Genomic DNA, 17,201 nt, shown 5'->3' with positions numbered 1-17,201 from the left:
GCCTACCCCACTCCTCTTCATGTGTGTGTGTGTGTGACTCTGGCTGTGTGTGTGAGTCCGCCCGTGTGTGTTGGTGTGTGTGCGTGTGAGTTCAATAGCATTTTGGGCTGGCAAATAAAAAATAAATAAAACCAGAAGCTTGCAGCTGCTGCAGTGAGAGAGAGAAAATGCCTCGACCGAAAAAGAGAGAAGCCGTCAGAGGCGAGACAGATAGCTTAACAGTCTGTTAACATTTAGGGAAATTAAAGGAAAAGCTTTTAAGAGCCAAAAATAATGAGCAAGAGGCATTAGCCCTGCAAAGCGATCATCCACTCTTAAGCGATCTGAAAACATAAAGCTCACCAAAAAAGTCTTTAACACTGACAGTTATTAGGTAATATGAACATTATTAACCAAATAAATAATAAATAAAATGTATTATTTTTAATCAATATTAAAGAGCGCATAAAATACACTTAATATACTTAAGTGGACATTACTTAACTGAATTGTATTCTTTCAATTCAATCAAAAATGGCATTAATAATCCATTAAATATATAACAAAAATGCTTCCACCATTGTAAAATTATAAGTAGAAAGACCATTAAAAAATTTTAAATTCTATTTTAAATGAAAGCCACTCGGCGAAGGCAACTTTGTTGTGATCTACGGTTGAGGGTCTGTGGCACCGATAAGATAAGGAGTCGGAAACGATTTTGGCTTAGCCCTGCAGATGGTTAGCCGTGTTATCGAAGGTGTTACTAACTGATAAGCATGAGTAAGCGAAACAAAATTAGTAATTGTTTTCCCCAGACAATAAAATATGCGATTGAGAAATGGGGCTTAAATAGTTTTCGGAAGAAAAAAGCCTGCAAATTACAGGTGTTAATAACTGATTATTAACGACTATGTGGGCTATTAAATCATAAATAAACTAGCCCATCTATGGGTTTATATATAACGATTTGTGTATCTTTACGAAAATGTCTAAAATTGAAATTCAAAGTTTCATTATAAATGAAATACTGACCATCTTAATATTTAATATTTTATTGACTAGCCGAAAATTGCTATAAGATAGTATAAAGGTATTTTAGCTATATGCAAGCATAGGAATGGGATTAAAGTGTATATCTAATAATCATTTCCTTTTCAGTTGACTCCTTTGCTGGGTAGTGAGTGCCGGCAGGGAAATATTCCGGCATACTCCTTCACAGTGATCTCCATGTAAAGCGGTTCCGTGTGATCGTTGGTGAGGACCCGCAGGTCCTGATCGCTGAGTCGCATATACTGCTTGCTCGACGGCATGAACTCCTGGCAATCGTGCGACTTGTGGATTCCCCTCACCTTCATGATCGAACTCCGGGTGATGTCCAGTCGGCGGTTGAGTACGGTCATCACCACATGTATGGGCTGCGGCAGATCCATGCTGGCCATCCACAGGGCCACGGCATCCTTGTCGTCCACTCCCTCGAATCGCACCTTCCTGCCCTCCAGGCTGCTCAATCGATTCCGGCAGATCATCACGAACAGCGGCAGGTGTCCAGAGTAACGGACGTAGGGCTCCGGCAACTGGACATTCTGGGTGGGCATAAATCTGGCCGCAGGCAGGGTGCATGGCTTATTCCGTACTCCACCGTACACAATCACCGACATGCAGGTGTTCTTGCCCAACTGAAAGGCTCGGGGACTGAAGATAATCAGCATGCGTTCGCTTTCGAAAATCTCACGTAGTTCGATGCCGGGCTCGTTCAAATGCTGGTTCACAAAGTGACTCAGTAGAGTGGCATTCATTACGGCCGGACAGTCGTCGTGATTCAAAGGACATCCGAACTTAACGGAGTTCGTCAACACGGGCCTGAATATATTCTTCTGCTCCCTGAAATGCCGGCGATACTCCCGATCCGAGGTGGACTGCAGCAAACGCAATTGACCCATCCGCAATTCAAGGTCCTGCACTCTCTCCGCTCGACTCAGTTTATCGAACTCGGTGACAAAGTACTGGGTCCTCTCCAGCGTTTCATCGGATTCCCTGAAAAGTGGCGTGCCCGCACATCCGGCATCTAGTCGATCTATTGGCTGGAACTTTAGCTTCGCCCCCCGACTATAAAGTCCACCCATCCGCAGCTTTTCGTCCCTATAGCCATTGCCCAAACCCGTCTTTCGCCACACCTCCGCAAAGGTATCCGTGGAGTGCAGGGGAACCAGTCGCTCGGCATCGTCCGACTTCTTCAGGCACGATTTCTTGGGCTCACTTCTCAGCAGGGTCTTCAAGCGTTCATCGAAATTCTCCAAAGAAGAACTCTTCACCGGATCGGGGGTTTTCGCACCCTTGAAACCAATCAGTTGACTCCTGTTCTTGAACCCCTCACTGCCACTGCTATGGCAGTCTTTCAGTGGCCTGGGCGATAAAAGGGTCTTCAAAGTCAAGGTTTTGGGTCGTTTTAGTCTGGGAGATTCATTAGTTCGGCAATCATTGCGAGAAATCGATCGATGAAGCTTGCTTTCCCGCCTACAAGGTATCCAGCGTGGACTTAATGATGCTTTCGATAAATTTCTTCTATTAATTGTGACATTCTTCTTGGATTCTTCGTTTTGCTTGATGAGTATGGGGGATTTTATAGAGCCACTGGGTTCCATATCCCTGTTTTTTTTGCAGTCAACGGGTTTCTTTTTCGCACTTTGATTGGAATGAAATGGATCACCAGACTGACGTTTGCTGGGCAATTTTAGTTTCCCTAGAATTTTGCTTGGACTTTGAACAGGAAATTTAGCACACCTTCGAGATGGTATAGAATATCGAGCTTGAGTTTGCTCTGGAAATTTAACAGAGGCTCGGGATGTCGTCTTAACAATTGGATTTTGGATTGGATCTTTTCCTGGCAATCGAAAGGAGTCAAGAGCAGATTTAAAAAATGGTTCAGGAAATTTTTGTAGATTTTGGGAAGAACATCTCTTGACTAGTTTTTTTGCCATATTTTGATTGGGATATTTTCCATAAAATCGACTCTGAAACTTGGGCGAATACTTTGCTAACTCTATGCTTGAACAATTTAACGACTTATTTCCATCTTCAAGTATACCTTCTGGGTCACTTTTATGCTGAGGGGTTTCCATGTTATTTTTTACAGGATTTCTCGTTTCGGGTGGAGGAGACACTCTGCGAAGTATGGGAATAGCTGTATTAGATAGATCTTCTTTAGGTTTCTTCAACTCTTTCTGTGATATTTTCGATGGATTCCGATCCTCTGAGCCAGATGCAAATCTACCCTTCAATTCCTCCCTTCTCCGACATTCCATGGAGAACAGTTCCAAGGGAGTGAGGGGTATCCCCAAGCACTCGAAATGAAGACTGCGCCGAAACAGATCCACAAAGCCAATGCAAGGTCGAGTGGTATCCTCCGAAGACTCTGAGATTTCCTCTTCCACGAGTGGATTTTCAGGGATCTCTCCACCCACCTCGCGTTTTTCTTCGACCTGGACTTCGACTACAGGAGGCGGTGGAGGGCAGAGACGAGCCTGGATTTGGTCGACCAACTTCAAGTAGCCATTGGCCAGGTTACCCACCACTCCTCCATTTACTAATTAAAATATTCAAAATAGACAGTTGGTTATTTTATTAGATAGATAGGGCATACCCTGCTGTGGCTGCTCTGGATTTTCCATGTCCTCATCGCCCTCATCCTCCTTCTTCTCCTCCTCGGCATCCGGATCCTTCTCCAATTGATCCCGATTTCCCTGGCGGTAACTCTTTCTATTTGCAATCCGCGGTTTCGCCTGAGTTGCTGCCTTTTGCTCTGAATAGCAGAATTTCTTACCCATTGCTTTATAAATAATTTATTTACCAAACTTGAAATTTGACAGGATTTTCACATAGATCAAGCAAAAGAATTGCTTGCTATTTGACGCGTACACCAAAAACCACATGATTTAATTTAAGTTTTTATCTAGTACCCATTGACCTAACCAATGTTTACACCTTAAAGGAAACTATTATGAATTATTATAAAAAACTAGCATTGCTATAATCTTTTCATAAAAGGTAACATTTATCAGCGATTTTGAATAAATCGGAGCCAGTGGACAAGCAAACTAAAATTCGAATCAGAAAAAATGTTAAACGACCTAATCTAAATAATCTTCCAGTTCTAAGAACGAAGGCACTATTTCTCTGGAAACTTATAACCGATTTGCCACTAGTTTGATTAATATTTTGGCTACTTCTATTGATTGGCATTTCTCAATGAATCACTCATCCGGCTGCGTGTTGGTTTTCAAGACCTAAGTTGCCGAGCCATATAACTTTTACGGCAGTCGAGGGTCTCTTGTTTTACTTATCAATCAAGGGAACAGGTGTTCCAAAAAAGAGGCGATCGCGATTTTATTGTGCCGGCCAGCTGAGCCAATTGCTCTTGACCGGGCCAATTGGCCACACGATAAACCCACTAAACAAGCTCAGGTGTCGGAACAGGTGTTGTTTCAACTAACAATTTCCGTAGAAAATACTGAGCAAGAAATGTTGCCGTAAGGGTTATTGTGCACCTTTTCTTCGGTTCACAGAATGATAACATTTTTAAACATAAAAGTATAGCTAATAAATACAAATATAACTAATAATAAACCAATGAACCATCTCAAAAACGATAACTTACGTAGAATATATATACTCTATAAGTTTGGAAATTTCTGCTTCAATTATAAAAGGGAATTGTATACCCTAACAAAGGTACTAATAACTAAACTATTGCAATATATATTAAGAACCGAAAGCAGAACAAAAGCTATCATACACTTTTTATGGCCAAAATCCGGAAAAAAACAACTAGTTCTTCAGTTTCTCGATCAAAACCCTGGAAAATAGTGGACGAATGGTGGAATGTCATACAACGCTGAATTCGTTATTAAATTTTCAATCAAATTCTTAGCTAAAAAATTGTATTTTTATACCCTTGCAGAGGGTATTATAATTTTGGTCAAAAGTGTGCAACGCAGTGAAGGAGACATCTCCGACCCTATAAAGTATATATATTCTTGATCAGGATCACCTCCTGAGTTGATATAGCCATGTCCGTCTGTCCGTCTGTCCGTCTGTCCGTCTGTCCGTCTGTCTGTTTCTACGCAAACTAGTCTCTCAGTTTTAAAGCTATCGAGTTGAAACTTTGCACACAGCCTTCTTTCCTTTGCACGCAGTATATAAGTCGGAACGGCCGGAATCGGCCGACTATATCCTATAGCTGCCATATAACTGATTGATCGGAAATGCCATAACTTTGGTGTTTGTAAAGTTAGGAAGTTGGAATTTTCTATGGGCCCTATATTTGGCCAATCAATCCGACCTACCAAATTTCATAAGGATCGGCCGACTATATCTTATAGCTGCCATATAACTGATTGATCGGAAATGCCATAACTTTGGTGTTTGTAAAGTTAGGAAGTTGGGATTTTCTATCGGTTTTATATTTGGTCAATCAATCCGACCTACCAAATTTCATAAGGATCGGCCGACTATATCCTATAGCCGCCATATAACTGATTGATCTGAAATGCCATAACTTTGGTGTTTGTTAAGTTAGGAAGTTGGGATTTTCTATGGGTTTTATTTTTGGCCAATCAATCCGACCTACCAAAGTTCATAAGGATCGGCCGACTATATCTTATAGCTGCCATATAACTGAACGATTGGAAATGCTATAACTTTGGTGTTTTTAAAGTTAGGATGTTGGGATTTTTTATGAGTATTAAGAATGCATCATATGAATAATTTTGGAGAATATAATTTACAGAGTATTCTGCAAGGGTATATCAACTTCGGCTCCGCCCGAAGTTAGCTTGCCTTTCTTGTTTTAAATAAATTATGAGGTACCCCTTGGCCTTAAAGTCTGTATCAAGAATACATATATTTAAAATGGTCGGAAATGTCTTCTTCACTGCGTTGCAAGCTTTTGACTGCAATTATAACACCCTCTTTAAGGGTATAAAAATATGTAATAAATATATATATAATATAATATAATATAATAATATCTAATCGTTTTCGGATCGCCAGTCGCTGGGTGAGCGCCCACGTTAATCCCCGTAAAGATAAGAGCCCCTTATTTGCCCATTAGGTCTGCTCCAACACGAAATCCTACCGAATTCAGAAGCTTATCGCCGGGTGATAAAGGCGGGTGAAAAAAAATAAACCGAGAAAGAAAACCCAAAAAGGTGGAAATCTAATCGGCGGGGTACTCCAGCCGATTTTTGATACAACCTGCCCACCATTTAATGTGTTAATGGTCAGTGGATTTGGTTGGGTTTGCTTCAGTTAGTGGCGTGCTGCCGGCGCGAATTGTTTTCCCACTCGGCGCGAAGTCGAGTTTTCCCTTAGACTTATTTATTTATATTTTTTTTTTATTGGTGTGACAATGAAAGTGACTTCATCGTTGATCATCCTGTGGCTGGTGGCCGGAGTTTGGTCGCAGAGCGAAGAGGAGCTGGGCTGTATTTGGTATGGCCAGAGTCACATGATAGGCGCCTTCTGGCAGAATCTGGCGGATACGCGACCGGCCAGACCACTGAACAGTCCATCGGCGGAGGCGCTCTTCGCCAAGAGATGCCCACTGCTGTACAAGGAGTACAAGGGCGAGAGTGGCCAGGACGAGCTGAGCCTCTGCTGCGATGCGGCCCAAATCGAGACCATGGAGTCGGGATTGTCGCAGGCGGATGGTGTCTTCTCCCGATGTCCCACCTGCACGAGGAACATGGCCCAGACCGTTTGTGCCATGACCTGTGCCAAGAACCACACGCTCTTTCTCACCGGCTACAATGCCACGAATCCGAGTGGTCAGGATTTCGTGGAGTCCATTGACTATCGGATATCGGACGATTCGGTATCGCGAATCTACAACAGCTGCATTGGCATTCAGCACACCCAAACCGGACGACCGGCCATGGATCTGGGATGTGGTGCGTACAATGCCAAGACCTGCACCTACCGCCGATGGTATCAGTTCATGGGCGATGTGAGCGGCGACTATGTGCCGTTCCAGATCAATTATATGTGGTCGGAGGATGCGGAGGAGGGTTCGGAGGAGATCTATCTGGAGGTGAGTCCACTGCAGTGTGGCGAGAGTTACGAGGACAGCTATGCGTGTGCCTGCATTGACTGTGAGGAGTCCTGTCCGCTGACCGATGCACCCACCGGTCCCGAGGAGCTCTGGAAGATTGCCGGCCTGTACGGGGTGACCTTCATCCTGGCCCTGGTCATCGCCGTCCTTTTGTCGGGCTTCATTTTCTGGGGAGCCTTTGGAAGGAGCTCGGCACCCAGCGTCTGCATGCCCACCTTGTTCGGGGAGTTCTTCTATCATGGCTTCCGGATTTGGGGCACCTTCTGCGCCAAGCATCCCGTCCTCGTCCTGGCCCTCTGCTCCTGGGCCATCGCTGGGTTGGCCTACGGCATCCGGTTCATGAGCATCACCACCGATCCCGTGGAGCTGTGGGCGGGCGAGCAGAGCCAGACGAGGATCGAGAAGGACTACTTCGATCAGCACTTCGGACCCTTCTATCGCAACAACCAGATCTTCATCAAGGCCATCAATCAGACCTATGTGAGTAGTAGCCTTATCAAAAGCAAACATTTATAAGTTAAAAGGGCAGAGAAAAAGCATTAACAGTCTCGAATGAATGAATAATTTTTTTTATTTATTTATAAGAAATTTGTCTCATTGAAATCGCATTCCGAGTTTTTTAAGCTATGAATCTTAAACTTGGAAATACTTAACAGAACCATTGGTAAACAAATCTACCAATCTGGAATGGAACTATTATAATGCAGAATTTTTAAAACAAACTGTGGAACTGCAGTTTGGGGTCACCTTTATAATATTGCATCAATTTAATCATTTCAATTCTGATTATTGGGGTCTTAACTCATAATCTATTTTAGGTACTTTGAAATCGTTCTCAGTTAGGCTATGCAAATGCAGTTTGGGGACACATTTTTGCAAGTCATCAAATGTTAGGTATCATAAAACTAACCAATATTTGAAGTAAATAATTACAAAGCAAGTTTTGAAGGAAACCAATTTGAAATGTTAGCACGATAAGCAAAATGAATAGCTATAGAAATAAAGTTTGGGTCTTTCTGCAAGCTGAATATTCAAAAGTAGCTTAAATAAATGGAACCAAAATATATTATATTAAATAATAGTATTAATTAACTAATCATATATATTAAATACAAAATACCACATATCTAACAAATTTCAATATATGTTTTATTTAATCTTCAGTTCACTCACGAGGCTCCCAGTGGCAATCTTACTTTTGGTCCTGCCTTCGAGTACAACTTCCTGAAGGAAGTCTTCGAGCTGCAGAACTCCATTTTGAAACTGGGAATGGACGATAACGAGGGATTCGATAAGATCTGCTATGCACCCGTTTTAATGGCCGGAGAAACAGCCACAGTGGACCACTGTGTTGTCCAGTCGGTCTACGGGTATTTCCAGCACGATATGGATCGATTTGAGAACTCCTATGTGGACAGCAGCAACTTCACCATCAACTATCTGAATCAATTGGAGGATTGCCTTCGGTGAGGAATTAGATAGACGATTCCTTGTTAATCCTCGATAATCATAAGTGCTTTTTCCCATCTTTCAGAGTCCCCATGCTGGAGGATTGCTTTGGAACCTATGGCGGACCCATTGAGCCTGGCATCGCGGTGGGTGGCATGCCCAAGGTCGCGGTGGGCGAGGATCCCGACTACATGTTGGCCACCGGCCTCGTGGTCACCTTCCTGGGTAAGAATCAAAACGACGACACCAAACTGGAGCCCAGCCTGAAGTGGGAGCAGCTGTTCGTGGACTTTTTGCGTGACTACCAGAGCGATCGACTGGACATTGCCTATATGGCCGAAAGATCCATCCAGGATGCGGTGGTAGAGCTGTCCGAGGGCGAAGTGGGCACAGTGGTCATCAGCTATGTGGTGATGTTCGTCTACGTGGCCATTGCCCTGGGTCACATCCGCAGCTGTCGTGGATTCCTGAGGGAATCCCGCATCATGCTGGCCATCGGCGGCATTGTCATCGTTTTGGCCTCGGTGGTCTGCAGTCTGGGTTTCTGGGGCTATCTGGATGTGACCACCACCATGCTGGCCATCGAAGTGATCCCGTTCTTGGTCCTGGCCGTCGGCGTGGACAATATCTTCATCATGGTGCACACGTACCAGCGGTTGGACCACTCGAAATTCAGGACCACCCATGAGGCGATTGGCGAGGCCATCGGCCAAGTGGGTCCTTCGATCCTCCAGACGGCGGGCAGTGAGATGGCCTGCTTTGCCATCGGATGTCTGTCTGATATGCCGGCGGTGAAGACCTTTGCCATGTACGCCGCCATCGCCATCCTGATGGACTTCCTGCTCCAGATCACCGCCTTCGTGGCACTGATGGCCATCGATGAGAGGCGCTACTTGGACGGCAGACTGGACATGTTGTGCTGTGTGAGGAGTGGTGGCAAGGTGACCAGGAACGAGGACGGGGACAATGGCGATAGGCCCAAGGAGGTGGGAGTGCTGGAGACCATGTTCAAGAACTTCTACTCACCCTTCCTGCTGTCCAAGTAAGTGGATTGCCAATCATAACAATTATATTAGGAATTGTGGAGTTTGTGGATTGAAAAACATCTGCTAACTGATGCATTTTCCTTCTACAGTAGTGTTAAATTAAACATTTTTATAGTATTTAGTTTCTATTACTCACACAAGAAGCCATATCCGGTTTTTTCACAATGCCATATATATAGTGATTATCATTCGTGTATATATACGATACCATTTTGTTTCCTATTAGTTCCATTTCCAAACCATTTTGTTGCTATAAATCCCATCTCTATACCATTTTAGGCCCGTAAAAGTGTCCGTTCTGCTGATCTTCACTGTGATCACCTGCCTTTCGCTGATGGTGACGCCCTCGATTGAGAAGGGCCTCGACCAGGAGATGTCCATGCCGACGAACTCGCATGTGGTGAAGTACTTCCGCTACATGGTCGACCTGCTGGCGATGGGAGCTCCGGTGTACTGGGTCCTCAAGCCCGGACTCAACTACGCGGAGCCACTGCAGCAGAATCTCATCTGCGGCGGAGTCGAGTGCAACAACAACTCGCTCTCGGTGCAACTGTATACCCAATCACGATATCCGGAAATCACGGCTTTGGCCCGACCAGCTTCCTCCTGGCTGGACGACTACATCGATTGGTTGGCCATCACTGATTGCTGCAAGTACAACATCACCACCGGCGGATTCTGTTCCAGCAGTGAGTATACTTATTTGCAAACAAATCGAAGTCATAACATCAATTAAACAGAAGAAAATAGGCAAAATAATAATAGTAAGACGTGAGAAAAAGTCTTCGCAGTTTAGTTATCTTGAAACATTTTATTTTTGCATTAGTTTAATCGTTTCTTGATCACAAGTAAAGACTGTTTTAAAAGAGTTGAAATGCTTTTTGACTATAGTTTTATTTTGTATTATGATTCTTTACTGAATTTTAACAATTAAATATTACCAATGTTTTTCTTTTTTTATCTATTTACATATGCAATAATACTAATAATTTAAATGTCATTTGCTTCTTTTTAAAGACTCAAAGAGCGAAGATTGTCTGCCCTGCGAACGTGGATTTACAGAAAATGGTCTTCGACCTGATGCCGATACCTTCAACAAGTATATTCCTTACTTCCTGTTCGATCTGCCAGATGCCGAGTGTGCCAAGGCTGGAAGAGCCTCCTATGCTGATGTGAGTACATTTTTGATTGCTGAAACCATTTATGAAATATTTATAGAAAAAAATTATATTAAGGTGGTAAAAGTTAAAAGATAACCAATTTTGGTCCACAATGAAGGAACAGAGAACAATTAGCATTCACTTACTGATACAAAAAACATATCTTTTAATAAAAAATAACCAACATGAAAATGGGTCAAAAAGTCGGTCAACGCTAAAATGAAAATTTTGAATGCAGATTTTTAGAGAATGCAACCAAAAGTCTTTAGAGATATGCCACTTTGAAATCGGATTATATTTGGTAAAGTTATGGAATCTAGGAGTCTAAATGTGGGTCACTTTTGGGCAACTCATCGAAAACTTAGAAATAACCAACATGAAAATGGGTCAAAAAGTCGGTTAACGCTAAAATGAAAATTTTGAATGCAGATTTTTAGAGAATGCAACCAAAAGTCTTTAGAGATATGCCACTTTGAAATCGGATTATATTTGGTAAAGTTATGGAATCTAGGAGTCTAAATGTGGGTCACTTTTGGGCAACTCATCGGAAACTAAACAAATAACCATCATGAAAATGGGTCAAAAAGTCGGTTAACGCTAAAATGAAAATTTTGAATGCAGATTTTTAGAGGATCCAACCACAAGTCTTTAGAGGTATGCCACTTTGAAATCTGATTATATTTGGTAATGTTATGGAATATAGAAGTCCAATTGTAGGTCAACATGCAAATGGGTCGAAAAGTCGGTCAACGCTAAATTTTACATTTTCTTAACAGGTTAAAAACATGTTAAGAAGTAAAACACAACACTTTAAAATGTTTAAGTTAAACAAAAATAGTATCAAGTTAAAAAACTTTTAACCAAGTTTTTGCACATAACACTTTTGCTAGTTTTGTCGGGGTTATAAGATAGTTCCTCAAATGACTAAACCCTGTTTACCTTCGATTTGCAGGCTGTGATCTACACCATCGACGATGAGGGAATGTCCACTGTACAGGACACCTATTTCATGCAGTATTCGACGACATCGACGACCTCGGAGGAATTCTACTCGCAGCTGCGTGAAGTGCGCAGAATTGCGGGGGAGATCAACTCCATGTTCGCGGAGAATGGTGTGGATGCGGAGATATTCGCCTACTGTGTGTTCTACATCTACTACGAACAGTATCTGACGATCTGGGAGGACGCCATGTTTTCGCTGGGGATGTCGCTTCTGGCCATCTTCCTGGTCACCCTGTTGATTACCGGCCTGGACATCACCTCCACACTGATCGTGCTCTTCATGGTGATCTGCATATTGATCAACATGCTGGGCATGATGTGGGCGTGGAGCATCTACCTGAATGCCATATCGCTGGTGAATCTAGTGGTTTGTGTGGGCATCGGCGTGGAGTTCGTGGCGCATATTGTGAGGTCCTTCAAGAGGGCGGAGGGATCAGCCCAGGAGCGGGCTCTCCACTCCCTAAATGTGACAGGAAGCAGTGTCCTTTCGGGCATCACACTCACCAAATTCGCGGGCATCGCCGTTTTGGGCTTCTCCAAGTCGCAGATCTTCCAGGTCTTCTACTTCCGAATGTATCTGGGCATTGTCCTGATCGGAGCTGCCCACGGATTGATCCTGCTGCCCGTTCTCCTCAGTTTAATGGGACCGCTCCACAAGTCGACCAGAAGCTCGAGTGCCACGTCCACCACGCCCATTACGCCCACCAACTGATCGGGATATATCCCATAAAATTAAACATATATATATATATATCTGTAGTCCTTAGAGTATGCCTGATTGTGTGTGCCTGAATTATTGTGTGTGCCTCTTTTTTTTAAAGTCTGATTGTTGAAACTAAATTGAAACAGACAATTACACCTTTAATTAAATTATGTATCTTAACCTAAATTAACGAGTTTTTATTGATTGTCAACTTTTCCAAAAAAAAACAAAATACAAAACAAATGTATAAGCCATTAGTTACTTGAGGATTTTTTAAGATTTTTATTTCTAAAAACCACTGCGATTTCTTAAATCTTGTTTCCAATTTAGCTAATTTTGATATACACTTTGGGGGTAAGAGTTATACATTTGTGCCCACAGATCAAAAAGAGTTTTATTTGTGACGTTTATAAATTACAATTACAGCAGTCCTCTAAAAAATAAAGTGACAAATAAATAATATTCTTGGTCCCTGCAGATAACCATTCTTCTGTTACAAACTTTTCAAAGGAATTGACAAAATCTTTGCTTAATGAAATATTTAAATTTTTGTTAAGTAATTCAAGTAACCCAGCCATCAGGTCTTGAAAATGGAGTTAACCCACATTTTTGTTTGTCTATTTGAAAATATATTAATAAAGATAATTTCTTTTTTAAGCTGTACATTTCTCGCAAGACAATTGACGGTGGGGGGTTGAGCCTGGGCCCATTGTTTATCGCCGTGGCACCTTTGCTTTTTATGGCTTAAAGCGACCAATTGCCGCGTGCGGCGTCAAAACAATAAACAAAAAGCGGGCCGCGGTTGTAAGTCGCACAAACCAACGATTTCCCGGGCCCCGGGCTTCTGGGCCATCCCCGACCCCCGTGTTTATCCTGACTCCTTGGTGTCCTGGTCTCTGGACTCTCGGAATACACAAAACGTCTTACGCCTTTTGGGCAAAAGTTTAGCTCAGATTTTTTAATGATATTTCCTGCCTCCTTGGGAAAAGCCTGAATACCCTTACCCCATTAATTTATGATTACTAAACATTTCAGTGGGGTCTTCAAATATTTTTGCTGAGATTGCGATTAAATTTATAGAAGATTTAGTAATATATTAAAGTCATAATCTAAAAAAAGTATTCTTCCTTGAAAAATATATTGGTTAGAATAGCGTAATGATAATCTCTGGTAATATGTTCTTTTAATTTTTTTTTAAACATTAAATAGCCATAAAACTGAAAACAAATTCATATATATATTTGTACATCAAGACTTGAATTTAGTTGATTTAGATGTACCTAAACTAGAAAAAGAAGCTGAAAGAAACCAGTTTATTGCCATTTCAGGAGTAGGTCTCTCGGGTAAGGATATTCGCCACTTCGGCAGGACTCGAAGCGGACGAAAGGAGTAAGTTTGCCTGATGATGGCTTCCTTGTTTTTAACTGCTCTCACCGCCTGCTGGCCAGTGGAGTGCTCTGCGGCTTATGGAAACCAGAAACACACACAGAGAAAAGCTGGAAGAAAAGCGTTTAACCCTCAAAATGAGTCGAGTGTTTTTAATTAAAATTAATAAAGTTTAGAGTGGTTTTTCCGCATGCACCGTGGTCACTGGACCAACGCTTTTCCCGCCCCCGCCCCCTTCCCCCAATCTTAATCACCGAATGAGAAATGTGTGCGGCATTAAGATTCATGCCTCATCGAGTCGCCGGCACTTCAAACGGCCGACAATTGAAAAGCATAATTATAAATGTATCAACTAATGCGTATGGCAAAATCAATTAGCAATTACCAGCACTTCCACCCATCCAGATGAAGTGCAAATTGAGTTGTCCATGTGTGTTTGCACTCGTATTTACGCATATTTCCGTGACTGTACGTGTGCGTGTGCGTGTGCGGGCCAGAAACTGAATGTTTTTCATCCTCCACTTAATTGCCATTCAAAGTGCTTAACAATGCCAAGTGCTAATGCCAAAAATGAACCCAATGAGCCGGAACATCTCGGCCAGAAAATAAACACGTGAATACCACCCATCGAATGCCGAAATAATCTTTAAGTATTTTCAGATGCGAAATGCAGAGCAAGTGCGTTCGGTGGAGTTCGTAAATTCTGTATTTTAATTATACTTCACAATGCGAGGAGTTACATTTTTCAATGGAAAAATCATGTAATTAATTCAGGACCAATTAATGCTCTGTTACTATTTAATCCTGTCTACAATAACTAATTTTATATACAAATAATGTTTTTTAAGTTTTATATTTTATTGATTTTTGTAATTTCCTTAAAATGTAAAACCATTTCTTGAAGCGTTAATTTATAAAAGTTATAGAATTTGCTTTGATCATTTATGTTTTTCTCTAACTATATAAGTATAATTATAAATTTTGACCTATATATTAAACAATTAGGAACTTTTCAAATAATAAAAACCATTATATTTCATATACACATGTTTATTGAATAAAGATCTTTCCTCCACCACTTTAATGAGTGCCTGAAAATTAAAAATATTTTATTATAAATATTGTTCAATATTCTGTATGCCATAGGACTCTCTGTGGGCCATGTTTTTCATCGAAATTTCCAATGGCATCCACTTGGCCGATTCGGAATCATTTAACACCGGTTATGATCTCTCCCGAGAAGCGTCACTGGAAGAATAACATAAACACCATGCAAATGAATAATCCATTAGGAGCATCTTGGCAGACTCGCATAAATCATCCGTGTGAGCAGGCAACACATTTCGCACAGAAATTGAGGCGAATCAACGAATTAATGTGGCAAGTGTGGCAATAAAAATTTAAATTAATTGATTTCGTACTGCTAGCGGCATGTGCAAAAGGCCGAAAAAATGCAAAAGCGAAACAGAAGCAGATACTCTCGAGTGTGTTTTTCTATTTTCGCACGATTTGTGGCCAATTTAGGCGGCTTGCCATGGCCATAGCCATAAAAGGCCAAAAGGCCGCGGCCAGGACTCTTAACCAGGTCATAACTCACGTGCCGACGAGGATGGCATTAAAATAAAATTTGCGCATATTTATTAATCGGTTATTGGATGCGTGGAAAGGCCGGAAAAGCGTATTTATCTGTATCTCTGTATCTGCAATCTGGCCATAAAAGCGCTGGCCAAACAAAAACCTGATTTCCAAAAAGGGAAACTCACTTCGCTGCCCTTGGGTATTGCCTTTCAGTTTCCATATTTTTTGTGGCACTTTGAATAATGCGTTTTTTAATTAGTTGGGGAATTTCGGGATTCGTTCGAGAGTGAAACGGAAATTGGAATGAGATAAGTAGGTTTTTTTTTTGGTTTTAACGAATTTACAGAACACAAAGTTGAATCAAAGGCTTTTAGCTTATGCAAAAGGCCTTGTGAATACCGAAAAAATGAAATAAAACTAATTAAGACACATTAAAGTTTTTGGTATACAAAGTAAAAGATATTTTTAATTTAAGTTATTACTTAATGCGTCAAGATTTTCCCCTCCAATCAGTTTAAATATACTCTTAGCATTTCACTGCTTTGTAACCCTTCATTCTGCATTAAGAACTCACTTTGTTTAAGCCAGTGAAAATATGCCTTATACTAAATTCCGTGCCATGAATTCCAACTGAAGTTTGCTGTTAACATATTCAACTTTTGATTTCATAATCCCCGCATTTTTGAGTTCGTTGGGGGGAAACTTTTCAATTATTTTTCAATTAGCATTTGTATTTGCTTTGGATTATATACTTTCGTGCATATCTATGTATGTATATATTGATATATATTTTTTGTTCGAGCTTAATTAATGCAATCAACCAAAGGGGCAAAGTCAGTTGTTGCATTAGGGTCAAATGACAAGGCCTAAGCCGGACTAATCCGTAGTTTTTTTGGGCCGGGAATGCCACAGTGGCCCCCTTCTAAAATTGGGTTTTAATACAAATTAATTACGAAAGAGAAAATTCAATTTTTAGGAGTTCACAATCTGCCAAAACCAAACGCGAAAAAAGTTAATTAAAGCCGAGAGCGCGCGCACATAAACACACGGCCACATTTTCAATGATGGAGATGGAATATTTAATTTATTCATTCGCTGACATAAGCCCGGGTCCAGCTTTGGGACTATGGACTATGGACTACAAACTACGGAATAGGACTACTATATGGACTATGGACCATGGCTAACCTAGTCCATAGACGAATCAGTAATTTATAAACGTGCTTATAAGCCGCAATCCAATTCGCAATTCCCGTTTTCGCTAAAATTACACTTGCAGCAGGCCAAAAACCCATTTTCAACAGTTTTCCCCCAAACACCCCGCTGCATTTTGGCCATTTCCCTCGTTTTTCACTAGTCCAAAATGTTATCAACACTGACAAAACTCAAAACTGCCCAACTGGCCATGGCCATGGCCGTGGAACTGGCCCAGAGAGTAGGATTTCAGGGGGGCTGGGTAACCCCCAGTCAAAAAAGGGGGGGTTTCTGCCAAACTGAAAGCTAAAACTGCAAACTGAAACTGAAGCCAAGCGAAAACGCGTGAGCGAATGAGCTTGGTTTCCATTTTTTTCGCAGCTTTTTCTGTTTTTTTATTTGCCTCTGAAATTAAATTGAAAGTTTTTGCAATTTAACCCCAAGCAATCATAAAAACAATAATTATTATGATTAATTAAACAATGAATTTAATTATTAAGGACTTAGGCTCTAATAAAGTTAAAGTGAATTTAAATTATACTAAGCCACGAAGATAATGTTAATTGGACATTTATTTATTAATTAATTTGTTGCTT

General features: G+C 41.4%; 2 protein-coding genes across 2 annotated transcripts; one reads left to right on the top strand and one right to left on the bottom strand.

Moving 5' to 3' along the window:
- Positions 1-1,047: 1,047 nt before the first annotated feature.
- LOC108049823 lies at positions 1,048-3,846 on the bottom strand. The gene is made up of 2 exons (XM_017131153.1): positions 3,620-3,846; positions 1,048-3,562 (listed from the first exon to the last, which is right to left on the bottom strand). The coding sequence occupies exons 1-2, from the start codon at positions 3,801-3,803 to the stop codon at positions 1,134-1,136; spliced, it is 2,613 nt and encodes an 870-aa protein (XP_016986642.1). The 5' UTR covers positions 3,804-3,846; the 3' UTR covers positions 1,048-1,133.
- Positions 3,847-6,273: 2,427 nt separating this feature from the next.
- LOC108049913 (NPC intracellular cholesterol transporter 1 homolog 1b) lies at positions 6,274-12,704 on the top strand. The gene is made up of 6 exons (XM_017131314.2): positions 6,274-7,567; positions 8,252-8,553; positions 8,622-9,578; positions 9,862-10,271; positions 10,600-10,754; positions 11,695-12,704. Exons 1-6 carry the CDS (start codon positions 6,386-6,388, stop codon positions 12,454-12,456), a joined length of 3,768 nt encoding a protein of 1,255 aa, XP_016986803.1. The 5' UTR covers positions 6,274-6,385; the 3' UTR covers positions 12,457-12,704.
- The last annotated feature ends 4,497 nt before the right edge of the window (positions 12,705-17,201 follow it).

The sequence above is a fragment of the Drosophila rhopaloa genome, unplaced genomic scaffold, assembly GCF_018152115.1.
Source record: "Drosophila rhopaloa isolate 14029-0021.01 unplaced genomic scaffold, ASM1815211v1 contig_3, whole genome shotgun sequence".
In the NCBI taxonomy this organism is placed as follows: Eukaryota; Metazoa; Arthropoda; class Insecta; order Diptera; family Drosophilidae; genus Drosophila; species Drosophila rhopaloa.
This window is presented reverse-complemented; position numbering and strand designations above follow the sequence as displayed.

Bases quoted from the DNA above. Each gene is read 5' to 3' on its own strand.
- LOC108049823 (XM_017131153.1), bottom strand. From the start codon at position 3,803: ATGGGTAAGAAATTCTGCTATTCAGAGCAAAAGGCAGCAACTCAGGCG. The intron at 3,563-3,619 runs GTATGCCCTATC...TATTTTAATTAG, and splicing joins TCCAGAGCAGCCACAGCAGG to TAAATGGAGGAGTGGTGGGT.
- LOC108049913 (XM_017131314.2), top strand. From the start codon at position 6,386: ATGAAAGTGACTTCATCGTTGATCATCCTGTGGCTGGTGGCCGGAGTT. The intron at 9,579-9,861 runs GTAAGTGGATTG...ATACCATTTTAG, and splicing joins TCACCCTTCCTGCTGTCCAA to GCCCGTAAAAGTGTCCGTTC. The intron at 10,755-11,694 runs GTGAGTACATTT...TTCGATTTGCAG, and splicing joins GAAGAGCCTCCTATGCTGAT to GCTGTGATCTACACCATCGA.